This window comes from Ahaetulla prasina, chromosome 1, assembly GCF_028640845.1.
Source record: "Ahaetulla prasina isolate Xishuangbanna chromosome 1, ASM2864084v1, whole genome shotgun sequence".
NCBI classification, from domain to species: Eukaryota; Metazoa; Chordata; class Lepidosauria; order Squamata; family Colubridae; genus Ahaetulla; species Ahaetulla prasina.
In genome coordinates this window covers 340,094,144-340,117,614 of record NC_080539.1, presented here as the reverse complement: position 1 = coordinate 340,117,614, position 23,471 = coordinate 340,094,144, and the positions used below count along the sequence as shown (strand labels likewise).

Genomic DNA, 23,471 nt, shown 5'->3' with positions numbered 1-23,471 from the left:
AGGCCAATTATGTAACAGCCTCTTATTTGACAATTTGCTTTCCTGATTTTTAATCAGCTCAGCCGTCCTTTAAGCCTTATCTTTGCTACCCACAGTGGTTAAACTGTTACAGATTAACACCAGAGCTGTAACCTCCCTGTTCCAGGATTCATTGTTTTTTTCTTGTCAGGAAAAGGGCAAAATCAATTTCATATTTCAGGCAGATATATTAAACAGCCTGTACCTGGAGCGGATATATCTTGTACAGTTCATTGTTTTAACTATCTGCAGAGATAAAACTCTTCAATGCAAGAAGGCACCAAGAATAATTTAATCTTAAAACATTTGTGGTGATAAAGTTTAATCTTATATGTAAGAATGATCAAACAAAGACAGCATTTGATGATGGAGAGTAAGAGATGAGACTATTGCAAACATAGCCTTTTATTTATGACTACACACAACTGTGCTTAGAATTTATTCATACAATGAGTAGATGAAGAGGTGCAATTGTTCCTGAGTAACTGTTGCAGGAAGAAAGTTGCATCCAAGTCCCATCATGAAACCCTACACTTGTGCTTTCTAAATGATGGAGAACCCTTGTTTGCAGCAAATGTGTTGAATTCCACTGATTCGATAAAACTTTCTCTTATGGAAAATATGTCTGAAGATAAGCCTTAAGTGACTTATTCCAAGACCCAATGATTTATACTGGCTTGTTCCAGATTATAAAGTGTAAGGATGACAACAACAACAAAAAACAGCACTCCAAAATCACCATGGGCATCCAGAGGATTCTTCAGCATGACTTTGGCATGATTGTATTCCATTCTGCATTCACAGAGCTATGATAAGCCCAGAACATAGCTTCTTGAACAAGTCATGATGGCTTGGATAGGCTCATATATTGTGTTAAATCAAAAATAAGACAAACTATGAATGGATTGAGCCACACTGTAGCTTCATTCTAAAGGACTTCTCCATTCATTCCAGTGAAAAGACACAGATTTACAAATGCTAAACAGCGTGCCCAATGATATCCACCCAGTGAAGTAAATGAGGAAACTGACTGTACTTATAAGATGTGTGTGCAAATGTAGGTGTTATACTCCGAATCTAGAGAACGTCCCCATTCATTGAAATTACATGTAATACCTGTTGTCTGATAAATTGTACCTTTAAGCAATGTCAGCGTATTTCTATACAAAAAGACTCTATTGAATCCAAGCTTTATTCAATGCTCCTGTTCTTTACTAGTGAGAGCCAAAGCCAACACCTTCGTGTATCAGGGCTGCACTACACTGTTCAAAGATCAACAGGTACTTTGGAGTGCAAGGTGTGCCATGTTATAGCCCCTTCAATTAACAACTCACTGAAAGCAGTTTTGTCCTATCACAGAGTTGGGCTCCAAAGCAGAAAGCAGTTGTACATTCCAAGAGAAAGATGCATTCGGTTTAAGGAACTGCTGACAAGAGCTTGGTACATACATCTCTGCACCCTGAAGCTGTTTTTGGGTATGAATAAAAACATGTTTACTCTATATGATGTAGTTTTTAATGGACTTAATTGAAAGCCACACTAAATGTGTTTCGTATTCTTCTTTTTTTTTAAAAAAATACAATAAATTTCTAAAGCAAATATTCAGGCATGAAAAAAAAAATCTTTAAGGCGAACCTTCTTTGAGGGAGAAAAATGTCAAGACACACACACACACACGCACACACACTCCTGTGACTTTTACTCTGTAAATCCCAAACTGCACCTATTAGCTATTAGTCCATCTTCTGTACCTGACAACTAGGCAAGCATTGTTTACTACAACAGCACATTGCCAAGACTGATCCGGTTAGTGCTCCTGCCTAGCTATTTAAACAGAATATCAATCTGACTATATATGGAATTGCTCTGGAAGCAGAGAGCTGGGAAAGTTACATTCAGAGAGCATACAGCAGAAAAACCCTCGAGCCTGTATTTAAAATAGGTTTTTAGTAGCAAAGGTCAAATAACCAGTGTGACCCACCATTTCCTTAAGTGGCACACCGCTCTTAAATTGTATAGTTTCCTGCTGAAGATTTGGACACAAGGCATCTTCATTTGATGGGCTGCCTCCATCAACTCCAGTGCTGGAATCACCATCTGCTGTTTTTCCAAGATCAGGGATCTGCAAACTAATTGTTCGAACGTTGTACACTCTGAGCAGGATCTCTGAAGTAGTGATTTCCGTAAAGCCGTGTTCCTCCAAAGCTAAGCAGGTCCTTTGAACTTGCTCGATGCAAGGGGAGAAGGAACATATGCGTCCACCTACAACAGAAAAAGGAAGATTGTGAATGGAAAGCCAGCAATTTTAAGAATTTCATCTCAATCTGAGTTCCTATAATGCTATTTAAAGCACATTTCTGCAAACCATATATTTCCAAAGGAGATTCATTAAAGCCAGTGGGATAACTCTTCTGAAGTAAATTATATAATGACTGTAGTTGCTGGTTTATATATAAAAGGAGAGGGAACCTTGAATCTTATACCATGCAGATGGTTGTAGGAATAGTTATGTGAAATGTACAATTTTATGCATGGAAAAACTTCAACAGAAACAGGAATAAGCAGAATTTAAATATTTATTTTAGACTGCAAGCCTATACCATTGACCTGGTTAAAGGCTCCACAGAACTTAATGGTGCTTGCTGTTGAATAGATACTGTATGTACAGTATTGAACCATCAATAGATTTCTGCATCAACTCTATGTCTTGTGTACCTGACTGTCACAAAACTGGAACAGTCTGTACCTTATGCCTTGTCCTTGATTTCTGCTCCAATTCTTAAACTCTTCACACAGATGTTAGCAGCTCATTAGAGGCAGTGACTTTCTCACAATGCCCTGTTGTGTTTTTCTGAGAAGCTCCTAATATCAGGTTTGGAAAAAAAGTGATGATATTGTAAAGCTCTTTTCTGCTGGGTAAATTATTTGGAGCCAGAGGAAGATGTTAAATTTCGCTTTCTGTTCACAGTGCTTATTGACAATAGCATCTCTTCAACTATCCTCTCCAACTAAACAAAATGTTCAAATGAGTTTCCATCAATCTAATACGGCTTTTTTGTTTTTCCTTGGCAGGAAGAACAGCACTGCATAACTTTCTTTGCCTTTGTGCAAATCTGACACTTTTATGGATTTTCCAAAGCTGCCTGTTTTATTATCAGTGCATATATTTTGTATTAAATAAGAAAATCTCCTTTAAGTCAAGGGTGACTCCTACTAACTTCATAGACTGGACCTGGTCATTTTCTGAGATAACTCTATACTTTCATGAAACTGGATGTTCAATCAATCATGTCAGCTTATAATCAGTAGAAAGCACATTTATATAAGATATGTACAAAATTATTTTCTGGAACTAAAAATGATTTAAAATTGACAAGTGTTTATATGAGCATGGCTGGATTCAAGAAGTGGTTTCTATCTCTTAGAGGAGGAGCGTGTTGCCCCCACTTTTCTTAAAAGAGGTGGTTGAGGACACTAACTAGAATAGAATAGAATAGAATAGAATAGAATAGAATAGAATAGAATAGAATAGAATAGAATAGGAAAAAGCTGGAAGGGACCTTGGATGTCTTCCAGTCCAGCCCCCTGCTCAAGCAGGAGAACCTATAATATTTCAGATAAATGACTGTCTAGACTCTTCTTAAAATATCCAGTGATGGAGCACCCACGATTTTTGGAGGCAAGATGTTCCACTGGTTAATTGTTCTCACTGTTTGGAAGTTTCTCCTTAATTCCAGGTTGCTTCTCTCTTTGATTAGTTTCTTGTCCTGCCCTCCGATGCTTTGAAGAACCAGCTTTATTGGATAACTTCTGCCCTGGAAACTGCTGAAGCTGCTAATCACAGAAGTTTCAGGCTTGGACACATGATTGAAATAATATTAATCTTCTGTCAGGACCTGGATAGAAAGGGTGTGTCCCTCCTGGTCCCATTAGCAGAGTTCAATATTTTGATCAAGGTATCCTTCCAACCACCTGCATGGATTAGGGTCACTGTGGTGGTGAACCCATCATATTTTGCTCCTATCAGAATGGCCAGCTGTTATATTGTGTAATGGAAAGAAGGAATAACTTTGAGGAACAGGAGGAAGAGTTGCAACCAAGACAATAGTTAAATAAAAGAAATCTGAATTCTTGGCAGAAATGCAATTCGAGAAAGCATCTCAGACATGATCCTCCCCAGTTCTCATGAAAATAAAGGGAAGAAGGGGGAAAGCACATTCAGACTTACAAGATACTGTCACTGTAGTTTTGTAATAAAAGTGGTATTAGCTTGCATGTCTTTGGTTATAAATCTGCTCTACCTTGGTGAGCTGATCTACTGGGAGAACATTAAACATCTGTGATTGTTTCAAAATCGAGAATTCCAGGGCTTAGTGTTTTCTTCAATATTATGCAACTTCTATATGAGACTACCGGGAGAGGGAGATGATACTCAATTATACATTGCCAACCCAGGCTCAGCTAGAGAACAGGGACTCATATCTCCTGGCTGAACGGCAGCAGAACATAATGGTTGCTGGACCTCTGCTTAGTTTTGGGTAGCACAATAGTTGCAAACTTATTTAGATCAGAATGCCTTGGTGATGGTAATTTGTGCCCAGAACAATGCAACATGATCTATGGCTGACTTCAGGGGTGAAATCAGCAGGTTCTGAAGACCCGGTAGCAGAAATTTTGAGTAGTTCGGAGAATCTGCAAATACCACCTCTGGCTGGCCCCAGAGTGGGATGGGAATGGAGATTTCGCAATATCCTTCCCCTGGAGTTGGATGGGAATGGAGATTTTGCTTCCTTCCCCTGCCATGCCCACCAAGCTACACCATGCCCACCAAGCCACACCCACAGAATAAAAAAAATGGATTTCACCACTGGCTGGCTGTCATTGGTGGGCTGTTCAGCCAGACCGCAAGCATGACAAACCTGAAATGGAATGTGTGGATGACCTTGGGATAAGAAGGGAAGAAATGCTCTCTAGGAAACAACTGGGCAAGAGACACAGGAGCCCCCAGTGGCTTAACAGAGAAGGAAATTTAGGAAGGACCCTCTCTAATGAATCAAGCAATAAAAATGGCAAGGGAAGCTTATACTTTCATGTTTGCATGATTCTGTTAAAGTAGCCTTACAATAAAATAGAATCAGTTCATCTAGTCATATTTCCTGTTTGGCTTATTTGAGAGGACTGCCATCCATCTTATATGTCTGAAACTACAAGCTTCCTGCCACCACTTTTAATACTTGATCCATTGGGGCGGGGGCTCCCTAAGTTTCTCTCTCTGATTGTTAAGCCACTGGGGGTTCCTGCCTCTCTTGTTTGATTGTTTCCTAGGCAGCATCTGTTCCCTTTAATTCCTCAATTACAAAATTGGAGGCTGCAGAGTGACATCTATTGCAACGTCTTTCAGTAGGCTTCTGGACCCAACGGGTACTCCTACTCAGCATGATTCTGCTTGTCTCAACTAGAATAGAATAGAATAGAATTTTTTATTGGCCAAGTGTGATTGGACACACAAGGAATTTGTCTTGGTGCATATGCTCTCAGTGTACATAAAAGAAAAGACGTTCATCAAGATTCATAAGATACAACGCTTAATGATAGTCATAGGGTACAAATAAGCAATCAGGAAACAATATCCATATAAATCGTAAGGATACAAGCAACAAAGTTACAGTCATACAGTCATGAGTGGAAGGAGATGGGTGATGGGAACGATGAGAAGATTAATAGTAGTGCGGATTTAGTAAATACTTTGACAATGTTGAGGGAATTATTTGTTTAGCAGAGTGATGGCGTTTGGGAAGAAACTGCTCTAGTTGTTCTGGTGTGCAGTGATTTGTAGCGTCATTTTGAGGGTAGGAGTTGAAACAGTTTATGTCCAGGATGTGAGGGGTCTGTAAATATTTTCACAGCCCTCTTTTTGACTCATGCAGTATACAGGTCCTCAATGGAAGGCAGGTTGGTAAAAATTGTCTTTTTAGACATTGTTAAATGGATTTTCTCAAGATCCCACTCCTATCAGAAGTAAGAGAGGCTGGGAGACAGGCTTTCCCTGTGGTGGCACCCATATAATGAAGTATACTACTTTTATTTTTAGAATGACTGCTGTGCTGCTGCCACTTGTGGCTGCATGACTATAACTTGTTACTTATATCCTTGCGATTTATATGGATATTGATTGTTTCCTAGTATGATTTAATTACTTATTGTACCGTATGACTGTCATTGGGTGTTGTGCCTTGTGATTCTTGATGAGTGTATCTTGTCTTTTTATGTACACTGAGAGCCTATGCACCAAAGACAAATTCTTTGTGTGTCCAATCACACTTGGCCAATGAAGAATTCTATTCTATTCTATATACTGTATGAATGATCTCCAAGATATACCTGTCCTCTTCTTCTGTAATTTTGGAAACCATTAAAACATGCTTTTTCAACAGACTATCAGCTCGTAATGATGAACAATTAGCAACTGTTCAGTTTTATTGACTAATATGACTAGTCTTTTAAAGAAGGTGAGAGTAGGGTTATTAGTCTCTGTAGATGACTTTTATTGATGACTTAATACAACACCCAGAGTTGGTTGACTAAGATAATTAAAAAAATGTGTTTAATAAACAAAATGTAAGAGGTATCCCAGGGAAATTATTACTTTTATAAGTTCATTAATGTTAATTTGAATGCCAAAGGCCTATGAAAGCAAGACAGATAGTTCATTATTAGTGTTCCTAGGTCTACTCATTCATCTGGTATTTAATGCCAAAAAAAAAAAAAAAGACAGGAGATACAAAAATAAACAGTTAATAAAGTCTTGACCAGAAGGTTTACATTGTGCAGTAGAACAGAAATAGAAGAACAGGAGAAGAAATGAAGAAAGTCCTCGTTTAAGAAACTGTTTTTGGAGGGGGGGGAAGATATTAAGTTTAATTTTGTTCACATTCTTATTTTTGCAAACTTAAGTTTATGTTGTCTATTTCTGCACCAATTTGAAAAAAGAACCTGCTTAAATCATATTTATATTTCTCCTAAAAGGAACATGTACATGTTATGTTAAATTCAGAAAGATGTCAGTTTTAAAGCATAACTTCATTTCAGACTAAACAGTAATTTCAAAATGCAAATTACATTCACATTAAAATGGTAACTTCCCATCCCTTTTGATGACAGGCTAGATGTAACTGCATTCTGCTTAACACAGATGTGTAGAAGAAAGTATTATGTCACCCTAGAATGCAGTTAAGGGATCTTTTAATATAAATAATACAAAATACAATATTTTAGATTCAAGTTCATTTTCAAAGAGAAAATAGGCAGCCAGAACTGGATTGAGCTATTATGGTATATTAGTTTTATTTTCTTTGAGACAGCACAGCATTTAAAGATCTGTTCCTCCCAACCCCCAGTCTAAATCAGATTAGACCAATATAGTACTCCAGGATTCTATAATTTTATGACTTGGCTGGAGACAGGATATTTCAAGTATGACAAGCAATAGAGCAGAAAGGCCAAAGTATACGAGAAGCAAATAAAGATAATGTACTTTATGGAAGAGGATATATTTCTAACATTTAAGGAGCCACAACATAGAATAGATTTAGTCTGGTTTATGGTTTCACAATTTAAATTTTGCCTTATCAAATTAAATTTAAAACTGATTGGTCCACAGACAAATGCACTCAGATATGGATATCATCTTTTCATCCAAGAGTAAACAAAATGACTAAAAATATTAAGACACAAAGACATAAGAAATATCAAAAGATTAATTATGGGACTTCAAAGGATTGATCTAATTCTTTACTTTGTGTCTCAGACAATTGGTAGCCCTGGGTGGACCGTAAGCAGCATGTGAAGGAAAGGAACCTCAACTTTGCTCAAACAAATGGAAACTTTGACCCATGCTCTTAATCTATTCCAGAATGTTCTCCTATCTTCAAATTTTCATTTCCTCACTTTTCATTATCTCATGCAAGATGATATATACTTTGACTTTAGATTTTTTTTAAAAAAAATACCTATTGGTAGTAATAAAGAGCGCTCTCTCTCTCTCTCTCTCTCTCTCTCTCTCTCTGTGTGTGTGTGTGTGTGTGTGTGTGTGTATGTGCGTGTGAGATTTCTGGAAAATTCCATAAAAAAGAATGTGATTTCACACTAAAAGTTTTCATCCCCTTCTTCAGAATATGGCTATAGTCCATTCTAAACTTTCCATTCGCTTTGGAGAATTGTGTCATTATAAAAATGTCAACATCCATTTTATTGAAATTAATAATAATGCCTGTTCATACATGTTCTATTATAATCTGTAATTCATTTTATTTAATCTACTACTGGGGTGTCAAATTGTATTTCTTGGGGGCGGGAGATGGGATGGACACCTCCTATCGCACCATACTGGCCAAAATGGGGGGCGGGAGGACCACACTTGGCCCTCCATGGCCCATTTTGGCTGGCAGTGTGCTGCAGGAAGCTGTACAGGCTGAAAACATGCGGCCCCATTTTGGCCGGCAGAGGCACCACAGGCCAGTCCTTTGCTATTTCCAGCTGGCCCCAAGGGCCAGATTTAAGAACCCAGCGGGCCAGATCCGGCCCGTGGGCCTTGAGTTTGACATCCTGATATACTATATGGTACAAAGTATATATCCAAAAATCCATGAATCACAAAATATCCCTATCATACTAAGACCTTGAAAAGAGATGCCATTTGCAAAATATGACAATTTTCTTATACTTAATTTGCACACCAAGTGTGGAAACAAAACAGCAGGACAGGGTCCAGATTCAACTAGCCACTGAGTTGGAGGTGTCCCAATCTCTGCTGAAAATTCATAAATTATAACAGAAAATGCACAAGCTTTTCTTAATGTTTTTTAAAAATATGCATCATGTCAGCTATCCAGCATAAGAGCACTATTTTTCCCCAAATGTTTTATTTATTCTCAAATAACAAAATTATAGAACTTCAGTTCTTTCACGTGCTCTTGAAATTCTTTCTCTGAATCCATACCTTAGGATATCACTTGCTAATATTTTTTTTAACTAAAGAAAAATGAAAATAACATAAGTCACGTAGGCAAAATATATTTATGGGAAATAACTGAATAGACAATATATCTTTACTTCAGAATTTGAATTATCTTAGCAGGTGTTGGTGCTTTCCTCCAAAAGAAGCAGGAAATATAATCTAATCAATAAGGAAAATAACATCAGTGACATCTAAAAGACTATTCTGACATAAACTGTTGTGGACCACATTTTACATCACTAGATATAACCTCATTAAAATGGAAGAAGGAATAGTAAGGCAGGATCTAAATGTAATAAACAAAGAAACTGGATGCGGTTGGCTGGTGGAGGGGAACAGCTAAGAAGGAAACAAAAAGACCAGAATGGTATGTCTACATTATACAGAATAATCTCGTGTGCTTAGATGAAGAATTCAGGAGACTTTAGCTTTCTAGCCAAGAGTCCTCACATTTTTCTGAACATATAAACTGACAAGAGACAGCAACAGAAAATCCCTCCCAAGGTTAACAGATTGAGCAGATAAAACAGAAGTTTGGCGCAAACCTTGTTGAGCCACACCTATTTACAGAGAGTTTATTTTATTTATCATTGTAATGGTCAAGATCTTTTAAGCAGAAGGAAGCTTGCTTGTAAATAATTCAGCTTTCTCTGAAATTCTCTCTTCAGTTTATCCCAACGTCACCTCTGCAGTACGGAATAGCGTGCTGTAGATTTACTCAGAAAAGGCATGTGGCCAAATCACATGACGGAATTAAAGGAGATGCTGTCCTGCCAGAAAGACAGGATGGCGTGATCATGGTTATGATGTAACATCTCTGCAATACAGGCCTTTTGACACAATGGGTTTTAATGGGGGTGGGGGACCCAAAACTAAAAGAAAAATAACAGTGGATGTGGTGTACATTGTTTTGCTGCGCTTCCCTGAATTCCTTCCCAACTGTCTGCCTTGCTTCTGAAGCTTCTAATGGAGCAAAATCCCTTACAAAAGACTTATGTAATCCAAGATAATAATACAACCTGCCTGCTAAAAATAAAGTATAATAGGGGCACTATATTGGTTTATATCTAATTCCTTCTTTGAAACAGGAAGAGAAAGATAAGCTCTGCATCTAAAAATGCCATGGAAAAAGCAGAATGATTCACAAATTAGGCAGCATAAAGAAGCACATTTTGGGACCCAGAATTTTTAATCCTCCCTACCAAAAAAAAAAAAGTGCATGACAAAATGAGAGTACAAGCTGAAACAATTCTGGCTAATAGTTTGGTTTTCTATAATCTACTGCACTTCAGATGCATTGGAATCACAGTTTAATTTGCAAAATTCCTAGGCAGTCCATTAGATGCAGTTCTGCCAATGTGAGGAAGCCCATTAAATAAAAGGCAGGAAAAATGTGTTGATGTAGCCCGTGTTTATGTGTTTATATACATAGAAATATCTGCTTTTTTAAAAAAAACCTGACATCCATAATGTAGAAGCAACACATTTAATTCATTTCTCTGTATCAATACTGCAATAACTCATTCTTCTGAGAATACCAAACATGCCTTATTGAAAAGTGTGGCTAAATAGTACTTTTATATCTTGGTCCTCAAATCAAGGATTATACATTTACATTTCCTGAGACTGCATTATTGTTAAAATTAATGAAACAATTAATTAATTTTAACCCTTCCCTTCTCTAAGAAGTAGAGGACAGTGTACTTTCTCTTCCATTGTCTTCACAACTTCTTAGCTAACGGGGGATTTGACTCTAGGCTCCAGTGGTAGTCTAGTATTCAACCTACATAAATTTTAAAAAATGGCTACTTTAAATTTTGTATTTGAGATTAAATTTTATAAATATTAGCAGAACTTACCAACAGAGCTGTAACTCACAAAGATACTTCTGACATTTTTTTAAAAAATGTATTCTTTTAATAAAAATAATTAAATAGGAAGGGGAAATGCAAATGTATCAGTTTCTATATTACATTTTGTTTATGGGAAAGGCTCTGAGCTGCCTAAATATTCCACTGAATTAACCAAGGAACATCCAAAAAGGCTGGCTCACTATGTGGTATAACTGTTTTTTTAACCTATCAGGCCCAACATAGCACCCATTTTTTAAAAATCACACCAGCAAAATGTCAACTATGCTCCTCCCCAGAAGACTGCCTAATTCTATGGCATAAAATGTGGCAGATTATGTAATATCTAGGAATGTCTACTCAAAAATGCAACGAAAATGCACTTAAATCTGAAGAAAGGCATTCTAGGAAGACAAACACTTCTTGGTTCTATCAGGAAAAGGTACTAGAAAAGAGATTGTTAAATGGAGATTATCGGTAGAAGACAATTGGAAACATTATGGAATTCAGCCCTGTACAGAGCTGTCACTGAATAATTAATTCCATTACTGCTCACTTGGTTATAAACGGTACCACATATGCAATGCTTAGAGCTACTTAGGAATTAAAACAGACAGCAACATAGAATACCTACTTATCATTTATCATGTATTTTTATATCCAATGATGCCCCCCCTTCCCCTTTAAATGCTAAATCTGTTTCCCACCTCCTTCATCCTTTGCCCTAAATTCACTGTAGAGCCGTTGGTTAAATTTTTATATCCTGAAAATAGGATGCATGTCATTGACTACAGTCATTAAAATCACTGAACATCTGGAACAGATATTTCTTGCCAACCCAAACTGTTTGTGTTTCTATGATGCCCGGTGCATTTTAAATGAACACAGAAGGTCAGGGATCTAATTAACAAACCACAGCTAACAGATAATATATTCAGGAGATTTGCTCACAAACTAATGGTGGTGGTTGCTTTTAAAGCAGAAGCTGTAAAAAGCAAGGGGCGGGGAGAAGGAGATGCTCCAATTCTTGGCATTTATGGAAGGGGGGGGAAGCATTGTGAAATGTCACCTCACAATAAAGGCTTTGTGCTCAGAGAAAGAGCTAGGGAGACATGAGAGCAACTGACAATTGTTTCCAACAGGCTTTTAAAGCGTTTTGTGTTCAATGGTTTATCCTAGAATGCAATGCACTGATGAACATAAAATGGTGTCTGGTGATATATGCCACACTCTAGATAAGGAAAACATAAGACATTTCTAATCTTTCAAAAGAAAGAAAAACATCCGTTAGTTGTTGAGATGCTCTTCCTAGGCTAGGCTGCAGGAATCATCTGTATCACCATAGGGTTGTTTTTTAAAAAGAAATATTTGGTGAATCTACAAAACCTTGTATGTCACTATAGCTAACGGATTTCCCAGCTGGGAACTGATTTGTTAACAGTACTAAGCAATCTCTGAAAAAGACCTGTAGCTTTCATTTCTGAATCACATGCCACAGAGTTCTCAAGTAAAAAAATCAGAGGAATTTAGTTTGCATATGTATTGTTATTAAAATAGAAATAAATGGATATTTTAATATTGTTAATATTAATATTTAATATTAATATAAAATATGCTTAAGGATTTGTGAATTTAAACTTTTATCATTATGTATTATTAATAATAACAACTACTTGTTCTTCGATGATATTTCCCAATAATTTTCAACATTACATTACATATCTATATTTAACAGGGCGCTAATATAATCATAAAAGGTTCTAAAATAATGAATAGTGAGAATGAAACATCTACAACAACACTATTTCTTGCCAAAAATTAAGAATTCAAAATACCCAACAAATATCTAGCCAACCTTTTATTTCAGTTTCCAAACAGGGGAAAAATCCATCCTCCTTCTAATTAATTAATTTAAATCCTAAACTGTTCTAATCAACAAGAAGTATCTCCTAAAGCTCTATCGATATTTATCTCCCTCTAAGTCTTAAAATTTGAGCTCTGGAACAGAAACAAAAACAAATGCTTAGTCTATATTATGGGTAAGCCCTTAAGTTATTTGAATAGGAGGGCTATAAGCAAAATCAACAAAAAATATGGAGCATAAATCTACTTTCTGCTTAAAAGAAAAAAAAATTCCACTAACATTTTCGGTCAAGGAAAATTTCTGTCCTTGAGAATGTTGGTGTACAGTTCCTGCAGGACTAATTTCCACAAGAGAGATTCCCTAGGGAATCCTATCATGGGAACAAATGCCTAAGGAGAGCTCTGTGTGCTGTGTGAATGCCAACCTACCTTTTCCTCAAGTGGCTCCTTTGAGTGTTTTTCCCTCCCTTCCCTAAAAGCTACCACCACGCAATTTGTTTAATGAGATCTGTATGTCAGCCCAAGTTGATATAGTAATTATCGCAGATTAGTCCTGCTCACATTGGAAGCTGCGTGAGCCTTTTGATCTGAGGGAGCTGCCTTTAAGAATAAATGCTCCATCTAGAACTGTTGTGATGGAAAGACAGGAAGAACAATAAGACAGTCTGAAGAAATTCTTCCGTCCCACATCCATTCAATGCAGGGGGCAAATTGTTTTGATGGAAATGACTAAACTGTCAAGCTTCCTATTCCTTAGGCTGGAGAAAGAGCTTAGGCAGGAGGCCAGCAGACATTTTGATTTTGAGTTTACGCAGATCAAAGCAGAGAACCAAGAAGGTGAAGAAAGAGGAAGCGGCACAAGAAAAAGATTATCCGTTTGGATAGTTTGCTATATATAAAAACTGTATCAGTCTCTTGGTAATTCATGAATTCCCATACGCTCATTGTTTCTTTCACAAAGCAAAGAGAATGCTGTTTTTAAAACTATATTCAATAAATACTTATTAAACATAAAATGATAAATCTTTTCAGAAGTCCAGGTTTTTTTTTCCTTCTCGGGATAGAAGTTTTATTTATTTATTTATTTATTTATTTATTTGTTCATACTTTTATACCGCCCTATCTCCCTAGGGACTCAGGGCGGTTTACAACCACATAAAAACATAAGTATATACAGAATAAAACATTAATTTAAAAAACTTATTCAATAGGCCGAATATTTAAAATAGAAATATAAATAATAAAACCCCATTAAAACCAAATTTAAAATTAAAAATTCTAGTCCAGTCCTGCGCAAATAAATAGATGTGTCTTAAGCTCGCAGCAGAAGGTTCGAAGGTCAGGAAGTTGGCGAAGTCCTGGGGAAAGCTCGTTCCAGAGGGTGGGAGCCCCCACAGAAAAGGCCCTTCCCCTGGGTGTCGCCAGTCGAAATTCAATAACAATTGAAATTGAAATTGCTATGGTTGCGCTATTGTACTATTGAAGTCTGACTTCAACACTTCTATCACGAGAAGAAAAAACCAACTGGACTTCTGAAAATATTTATCATTTTATATTTAGTAAGTATTTACTGAATATAGTTTTAAAAAACTCTTTTCCTCTTCATTTTTGTGAGTCTGGGGGTTTGCTTTCCAGTTTTTCAAAAACTCACAACTTGGAATGAAACATGGTTAAATATTTACCTGGTGAGGTTGAAAGAAAGGAACATATATAGGGAGTCTTGACTTATGATCACAATTGAGCCCAAAATTTCTGTTGCTAAGCAAGACAGTTGTTAAGTGAGTTTTGCCCCATTTATTATCTTTCTTTCCACAATTGTTATGTGAATCATTTCAGTTGTTAAATTAGTAACATGGTCGTTAAGTGAATTTGGTTTCCCCATGGACTGTGCTTGTAAAAAGGTCATAGAAGGTGATTACATGATCCTGGACACTGCAAGCTTCATAACTACATACCAGTTGCCAAGTATCCAAATTTTGATCACTTGACCATAGAAATGCTACAATAGTCATAAGTGCGAAAAATGGTCGTAAGTCACTTTTCTTCAGTGTCGTTGTAACTTTGAATGTTCACTAAATGAACTGTTGTAAGTCAAGGACTGCTTGTACAATATATTTGGCTTTTGGATATGTTCAGACAGAAATGTCACTTTTTCTTGAAATTGTACAAAGATTTCAGGAGGAACAATAAACACATATCTAGGATCACCAAAAGTGTGTATAGTCAAAGCTATGGTTTTCCCAGTTGCACTGTATGGCTGTGAAGGTTGGACCATAAGAAAGGCTGAGCGCCAAAGAATTGAGGCCTTTGAACTCTGGTGCTGGAGAAGACTCCTGTGAGACCCTTGGACTGCAAGGCGAACAAACAAGTCAGTTCTAGAGGAAATCAACCTTGACTGCTCTTTAGAAGGCCAGATCCTGAAGATGAAACTGAAATACTTTGGTCACCTAATGAGAAAGAAGGACTCACTGGAGAAGAGCCTAATGCTGGGAAAGATTGAGGGCAAAAGAAGAAGGAGGTGGCTGGATGGAGTCACTGAAGCAGTAGGCATGAGTTTAAATGGACTCCAGAGGATGGTAGAGGACAGGAAGGCCTGGAGGAATGTTGTCCATGGGGTCGCGATGGGTCGGACACGACTTCGCAACTAACAACAAAAGTATCACCATATACCTTATACAAGGCCTAGGATCCTATTTCAAGAATATGAACCTCATGGGCAATGCTCCAGGAGATCATCTCACCCTATTTTCAAGAGTGGCCTTCAGCACCTCGCATGTTTGTTTTGTGTGGTTGTCATCCATTGTTTAGACTCTAGACCAGCGGTTCTCACCCTGTGGGTCGCGACCCCTTTGTGGGTCGAATGACAATTTTCCAGGGGTCGCCTAAGACCATCGGAAATATGGGAAGTATACTTGCGAGTCGACTTAATATGGGAGGAGTCTCCGCTTTAATGCCTCCGTCCTCAAGGCAATTGCAAGCAGTTCAGATCGCTAGCCAATATGGCTTCAGGTGTGATAAATTCAAAAAAACAGTTTGCCACTTTTTTCCCCCTTCTGCGGCTGCTGAGGCGCACTGAGATCGCTGCGAAAATAATTTTACGGTTGGGGTCGCCACATCATGGGGAATTGTATTAAAGGGGTCGCAGCACTATAAAGGTTGAGAACCACTGCTCTAGACCTTTGCTACCAAGGAGGGCTTTTATAATTGGTTTATGGAACTCACAGAAAATCATCAGATTCAGGAGTTTGAAAGCATGAAGTGCTTTCATTCCCAAAGAAAGTTAAGATCTTTTGTTAAGGATTTCATGCTAACAAGACTATCTCAACAGATATAACTGGATATTGTCTTCAGCGGACAAATAAATTTTCCCATTCCAAGTAAATTTTCTAGAAGAGCTACATGAGATAACTTCTAAATTTTAATTCTTATTTCTGAGTTGTGCTGGGAACTATCCACTCTGGGGAACCAATGTCTATTGATATGGAGCAAGGATAAAGATTTGACATTTTTCAACTGGGATGAATTCAGTTCCCATCAGGTCCAGCTAGCAAAGTAAGAAATTGTGGGAGCAAAACACATGGAAAGTTGCCTGCCCTTTGTGAGTAGGCAAAACTGAGTTATAAGTCAGCTGGAATACATACAATGCAGCATATGGCAATTTCTTGTGTTTTTTATATTTTACTTTCATATTAATTTTCCGAAATATTAAGAGTGGGCAACCCTCTGGATTTTCCTTCAGGGAATTCAGTATGCTTCAAAATGTCATTGCAACATCACAACCACAACAGTAAATTACTAGGATCTCAACGTGGGGGTGGGGGTGGGAAGCACTGATGGTTTGTGGGAGTGAGGCAGCAGTATCCGACAACATCCTATCCACATTTGCTCAATGTTTAGAGCACTAAAAATACTGCCTTGGCAAAGAGGGGACAGAATGTCCTTTAAGTGAGAAAGTATGTGGGCAAACTGACATTTTGCTGACAAGGAAAAGTGCAGGATTTAGCTCGCAGAGGAAACTCTGTGTGTTGGATGTGTGTGTGTGTGTGTGTGTGTGTGTGTGTGTGTGCATTCACACGCAGGTGACTGTACTTGCTCTTGATTCATTATCTGCATTCATTATCAACAAGGTTATTATGATTAATATTGCCAATATTAAATACGATGGACAGGTTAGCTTTTCTGGGGGAAACAAACAGTAGATCACCCTTCCTTTTGCCCAAGCAATAGGATGCAAGGTAGCATTTAAGTCAACGGTGAATGGTATTGCATTGCTTTTAAAATCATTCGTCCTTTAACAAAATAAAATGAGCTTCTGGTATTCATTGTTGTACAAATATGGACAGTATTTCCATAGGTATACATCCATTACATTGAGAAGGTGCCAATAATTCTTATCTTAAAATTCCTGTTCTTTGTCAAGAAGCACTGTTCTATGCAGTTTTTGGGAGAGAGAGAGAAAAGATTTATGAAGTTTTTCACATATATTCATCTGATGGGAGATGTACATCCTCACATTTGTTTAATTTACTTTCTAATGCTGTTCCTTCCTGGCTGTTTGTCTCTTCTTCTGCTTTATCCTCTGCCTTCTTTCTCAGTGCAAAGCAATTGTTAATTATTCAAGACTTTTAATGCTGCAGTCAGAACACTGTACAGATTAAAATGTGCATAGCTTATTCTAACACAACACCTAGATATTTTAGTACAGAAAAAACCTGACCTGGTTACCAGTATTTATTTATCATAAAAACCGCCCAATCGCTTCCCATTTGTTAGACAGACTTATTATGAGAGAGAGAAAGAGGGTACACTTGTCCTCAAATGTAGAAACTATCAAGCTACCAACTGTGAAAGACAGATGTACGTGCATATGTATGTGTGTAAAATGTGCACATCTAACATTTCTCATCACATTTCTCATTATGCTGTCCTATGAAAGTGATATCTGGCATGCTCTTTAGCAGTGTTTTTCAAACCTGGCAATGTTAAGATGTGTAGACTGCAACTCCAGAGTTCCTGAGCCAGCATCTTAAAGATGCCAAACTTGAAAAGCACTGCTATAGAGCAAGGCATCCTAGATGCTTAGCTCAAAGTTCCCTCTAGGAATGTGATACATTGAGAGTAAAACTGAACAGGATTTTATTCCATATTTCCAGAGCAAGTTACAATGCCCCAATTGTGTGATCTTTAAGATTTCCATTCTGTTAACCCACCCAACTGGATTTTGAACTCACTGGAAGGGGGAAGAGTGTATGGAAATTGAAGTCCAACACATTGGAGGGCATCGGGTCTGGAAGGCTAGCATGCAGGATGGTTCACCACAGAAAGCCAATTATCTTTCTATAGAATGCTATAGAGCCGTGATAGTGATCCTATGGCACACATGCCAGAGGTGGCATGCAGAGCCCTCTCTGTGGGCACGTGCGCCATCGCCAGCTCTTCCGGGTTCTGTCATGCGCATGTGCACCGGCCAGCTGCTCTCTTCCAGGTTCCATCAAGCACATGCATGCTGGCCAGTTGGTCTTCGCGCAGACCAGTTATCTGGTGCACATGCGTGCGACGGAACCTGGCCAGCTGCTCTCTTTCAGGTTCTAGTGCTCCGGCACGAGCGGGCGCAGGCGCGCTCCAATTTCAGCACTTGGTGCCAAAAAGGTTAGCCGTCACTGCTATAGAGAGAATCATGATGGGCAATGGTTTACTCTTGCTATTATTATTAGCATTATTATTATTTTTTTGCAAGCTTGTGGAATTTTCTTGGGTGTTTTACTGCTTTACTGAGAAACCAAGTGCAAGATATAGCTAAGGAAGGCAACTACTGAAGCTGTCTCTGAGCTTCTCAGGAATTTGTTTTAGTTCCAAAAGACACAAATTCTTTCCAACATATATTTGTTCCTGTTCTTCCCCGAAACATCTATTAGAAATGACTGAGACCTATTCAGAAAAACCATGTGCTATAGTCCTCTTCTTCTTCAGACTGCAGCTGAGAGAATTGATCTTTCGATCTTTTTGTGTTGTTCTACAAAAGGAAGTTAGAGCCTGGCTAATATAGAATTCTGACAGATGACAGCTATAGGATACTGTCATGGATAAAATAAAACCAGTGGTACATCCAGCTTATTATACAGGTAGTCCTCAACTTACAACCATTTTTTTAATAACCATTCAAGTTATGACAGTGTTGAAAAAGGTGGGTTCGGGCTTGTCCTTGACATCCCTGTGATGAATGTTACAGCATACCGGCAGTCATACAATCAAAATTCAGGAGCTTAGGAACCAGCATGTATTTATGAGAATTGGTGTTCCAGGGTCACATGATCATGATTTCTCAGGAGGCTTCTGACAACGAGGAAAGCCAAATTTGCTTAACAACAATGACATAAAACTGGGTGCAACTCCATTAATGATCAAATCGCTTCCAGTTCCAATAAGTCCAGGACTACCTGTATCAGTTAACAGATCATTGAGTATCAAAATCTATCTCTGTACTAGAAATGTTCTGAGTTATTTATTTAATGCATATGGAGTTATGCAAAATACACATTCTATCACTGAAGTGCAATTTGTCCTGCTGTATTAACTGTTACTAGCAGTATGTTTCTAAGGTAATAACAATATTGGTCTACTATACAAAGTTCTGATAAATCCTCTTACCATAATAGATAATGTGAAATCTTATCAATAAAAAATCACTAAATATTATTAAAATGGTATAACCTCAGATGCATGCATCCCCCCTCCCCAATGATTTAGAGTAATCCTGTATTTAATGCAAATTCAGAATTAGACTCTTAAGCTCCACCTACTAGATACAGCAAAACTCACTATTGTTTTTCCGAACAAAACGGCCCTTGATCTCGCCTGGGATAAGCAATGATCATGGACTTCAGTTCAACATCCCATCTATTTGTTGGAAACATGAATGAATCAGGAACAGAAATGGATCTAAGGTTGTCATTGATGAAACACATAGCAACAAATCTCCATGACAATTCAGTCAAACATTGTGTCTATATCTTCTACATATAGTTGCAGGCTGGTCCTTTGCTATTTCCGTGGGCCAGATCTAAGCACCCCGCAGGCTAGATCCAGCCCACGGCCTTGAGTTTGATACCCCTGCTCTACTGTATATTGATAGCCTAAAGAAGTTTTTTAACATTGAGTTGAAACCAAAATCAAGGTTCTGTAATGAATGTAATGAAAAAAATATTTATCAGCAAATGCTAAAAAGGGGATGAAGGGAACAGAAAGACTATGCAAGTTCAGCAAGGAAGCAAAATCTACAATGCAACATCTTTGAGTTCCTCCAAAATTCCAAAAATGAAGAGCACCCTTGGCAGAAAATAAGGACCTGCAAAAAGGCACGGCAAGCGTTATTTCTAATTCTTCCAGCTCTTTGCAATATAATAGGTTGGGAGGGAGGTCAAAGCATTCTGAGGACGGGAATAGAAGCAAAAGATGTAAGCTTAACAGACCATTAACTCTCAGCCTATTAAAATAATGAGCAAAGCTTTTCAGAGTTCAGGACTGAATCATAGCAGTGGAGGAAAATGCATTCTTCCTCCTTACCTCCTTATTAGGGATTTGTGGAATGTGTAAAATAAAAATTAACATCCTCTGTCAAATAGAATGGCATTATGTATAGATCACAGTTAACATTTAGCTTAGAGTAGCATTCTCCAATTTGTTCCTCTCTAGATTAGTGGTGGACGGATAAGAGCATGACTTGGTATTTACTTTCTAAAATCCATCCACACAATTGCTAATGACATGAAAGGCTTCTTCTCATACAGTTTGGTCCTAAGAATTCTGATGAATAAGTACAAAATACTCATTCGTGTTGTTCCCCCTGAGAACTAACAAAAGGCATCTAAATTTGGAAATTGTTGGCAAGATTTGCTGAATTATTCAGCCTATAATACTTCAGCACAGTACAATTTGCTCATCTAAGAAAGCAGTTGCATCTTAAGGCCATTAGCATGAAACATTAGGATATAGGATTTTATTTTGATGATCTAATCTGTGTAAATTGATTATTTACCCAAGAGGCAATAGGAATGGGGTTATATGTTCAGCTGCCAACATAATCTACTTAAAATAAACTCCCAGCAATCTCAATGATGTGATCCCATGGACATTGACATGACCTGATGCCACAAGACTAGAGCAGAGGTGTCAAATTAGTGGCCTGCAGGCCAGATGCGTCACTCACAGGCCACACCCTCCCCAGCTCCATGAAGGGAAAAACCGTCATGATATGTCACGTGATGGCAATGTGACGCAGCAAGTTTGACATCTGTGAACTAGAGCCGCTTTACTCTCCACTGTAAAGTTGAATTGAAAGGAAAAAGAGCCTTCTCCTCTACAATACCACCATTAACATAGGTCTCCTCCCATTACAAAATCTGCCTGGATTTACTTCAACAGGGGCAATCAATCAACATTCTATCCAGAGAATAGGACATGCAATGTTGTGGACAGGGAAACAACAACATTATGTCCAAATCACAAATCCAGTATAAGTGGAAGCTCTCAAGTATCCTCATCAGGCCCAAAGCAACAAAGTGATTCAATTCAGCCGGATCTGAGAAATTAATTAATTAGCATGCTATGAACATTTTATTCAACCTTGGACTGAGAAATTAATTAATTAGCATGCTATGAACATTTTATTCAACCTTCAAGCATTTTGCTTGAAATTAAAACATGGATGACCTTTAACAGATCCAATGTCCTAGCCTTTATGGGATGATGGGAGCATCCTTCTATTGCTCCAAAATCTTGTTACATTACTCTCTGCTCAAATTATTCCAAATAAAAGATCAACACAATGTAAACACAGGAAATCAGGTGGTTTCTAGAAAAAAGAAAAAGAGCTAATGGAGGCATTCCAAGACATCTGCTATGAAACAACACAGGATTTAAAATACATTAGCAGTATTTATTCTGCACAGAGGGACTTATATCCAGGTATAAGATTATAGAATTCCCCAAAAGTCACTTATCCCTGACTGGTTTATAAATATTTCAAATCAGGAGAACTGGGTAGAGAAGAGAATAATAAATCTTTAGTCTCCATTTGGCATGAGCCATCAGTTAGTTTCTCTTGTATTTAAGGTAGCTAAATGTGGGAACAATAATAGAAAAGAAATATTCTGCCATTTTTAATGTAAAAATAGCTATCACAAGATAGCTATTTGATAATTGTGCTAAACAAAACAACATTGCAAAATCTTTTGTATAATCTACTGTGCACTTTGTACAACCTATTCAGAAAGCCAACATAAATTTACTATAGAATTTATATTCTAAAGCAACTATGCAATTGTTTTGCAGGTTAGCGCAAGTGGCTCTGTTTCCTTCCATTTACAGTTCTTTGGCTCCAACGCATGAAAATTTATCTAGTGATCCATTCAAGCTTGTAGATCATGCGCTATTTAAGATCATTATCATGGAGAGATGACTATCCATGAACAGATCATATAAAGTGCATATAATAATTGGCTAAGAGATGTTGCTGGCAAAAGACAAGGAACAAAAATGATCAGCAATGAGCGAGAACCGCTATTAAGGCGGTTCTTTTGGCAATAAGCATGGTGAAATATAACTACTTCTCCGCTCCTAATTGTGTCTGCTGATAATTGCCCAGTGGTCCTGTTTTGGGCATTCAGTCCATCCTCAGAGAAGACAATGCTAAAGGCCACCTAAAGGGTCACTATGAAGAATATGCTGAGCATCTGCAAACTAAATTGGTCACATTCATTCTATGTCGGACTTCAGCCTTATAGCAGTCAATGGAGGTGGCGGTGGCTACATCTTGCAAGGTGATCTGGAAAGAGTTTGAGGCCATGGAACCTGAGGAAGTGGAGGAAGTCGGCCACTTGCATCTTAGATCCATGGTTCTCCTGGCTATTTAAGGCTTCATGGGAGGGGATGAATGAGTGGGTTTGGGCAACAGTTAACTCCTCCTTGAGAGAGGGAATTATTTCCACCATCTCCTGGCTCTTAAAGAGCCAGTGGTATGTCCCCTCCTCAAAGGACCATTGCTCAACCCAGCTAGTCTCGGCAGCTTTTGTTTGGTTTCCAATCTCTCCTTTCTAGGGAAGGTTATGGAGAAAGTGGTGACAAGGCAGCTTCAGAGAACCCTAGATGAGGCAGATTATCTAGATTCCTTTCAGTGGGGCAGGCCAGGGTTTGGGACTGAGTTGGCATAGATCCCCCTCATGGATGACCTCTAGTAGAATACAGGTAGTTCTTACATCCTGGCTCTTCTTGACTTTTCAGTGGTATTCAATACTTTCGATCATGGTATTCTTCTGATCACTAGGGGTAGGCAGCAGTGTACTCTGGTGATTCCCCTTTCTCTGGGGCCAGTTCCAGTCAATGCTAATAAAAGGAGAGATATCCAGCCTGTGAATCCTATTTTACGGGATGCCTCATAGTTCTGTTCTTTCTCCTATTTAACATATATATGACACTGCTGGGTGAGGTGATCCATCGGTTTGGAATGAGATATCATCAATATATGACACCCAGCTTTTATATCTAGCTTAGGCCCCTTAAATACTGCGTATGGAGACTATTGGGGATTGGATGAAGTAAAATGGGCTCTGACGCAACTTTAGCAAGCTGTGGGTATTTGGACACCCCAGAGACAAGCTTCTTTCACCTTTGGTTCTGGATTGGTTGCGCTGCCCCAGACAGATCTGAGAGTCCTCCCGGACTCACAG

General features: G+C 38.1%; 1 protein-coding gene across 2 annotated transcripts in view; it reads right to left on the bottom strand.

Annotated features, from left to right (window-relative positions):
• Positions 1–333: 333 nt before the first annotated feature.
• TRMT61A (tRNA methyltransferase 61A) overlaps positions 334–23,471 on the bottom strand; it is a 54,071-nt gene continuing 30,933 nt past the window's right edge. For both annotated transcript variants that reach the window (XM_058162809.1, XM_058162808.1), the window contains one exon: positions 334–2,280. In XM_058162809.1, coding sequence (XP_058018792.1) covers positions 1,952–2,280 — 329 coding nt within the window. In that variant the 3' untranslated portion in view covers positions 334–1,951. The remainder of the gene's footprint in view (positions 2,281–23,471) is intronic.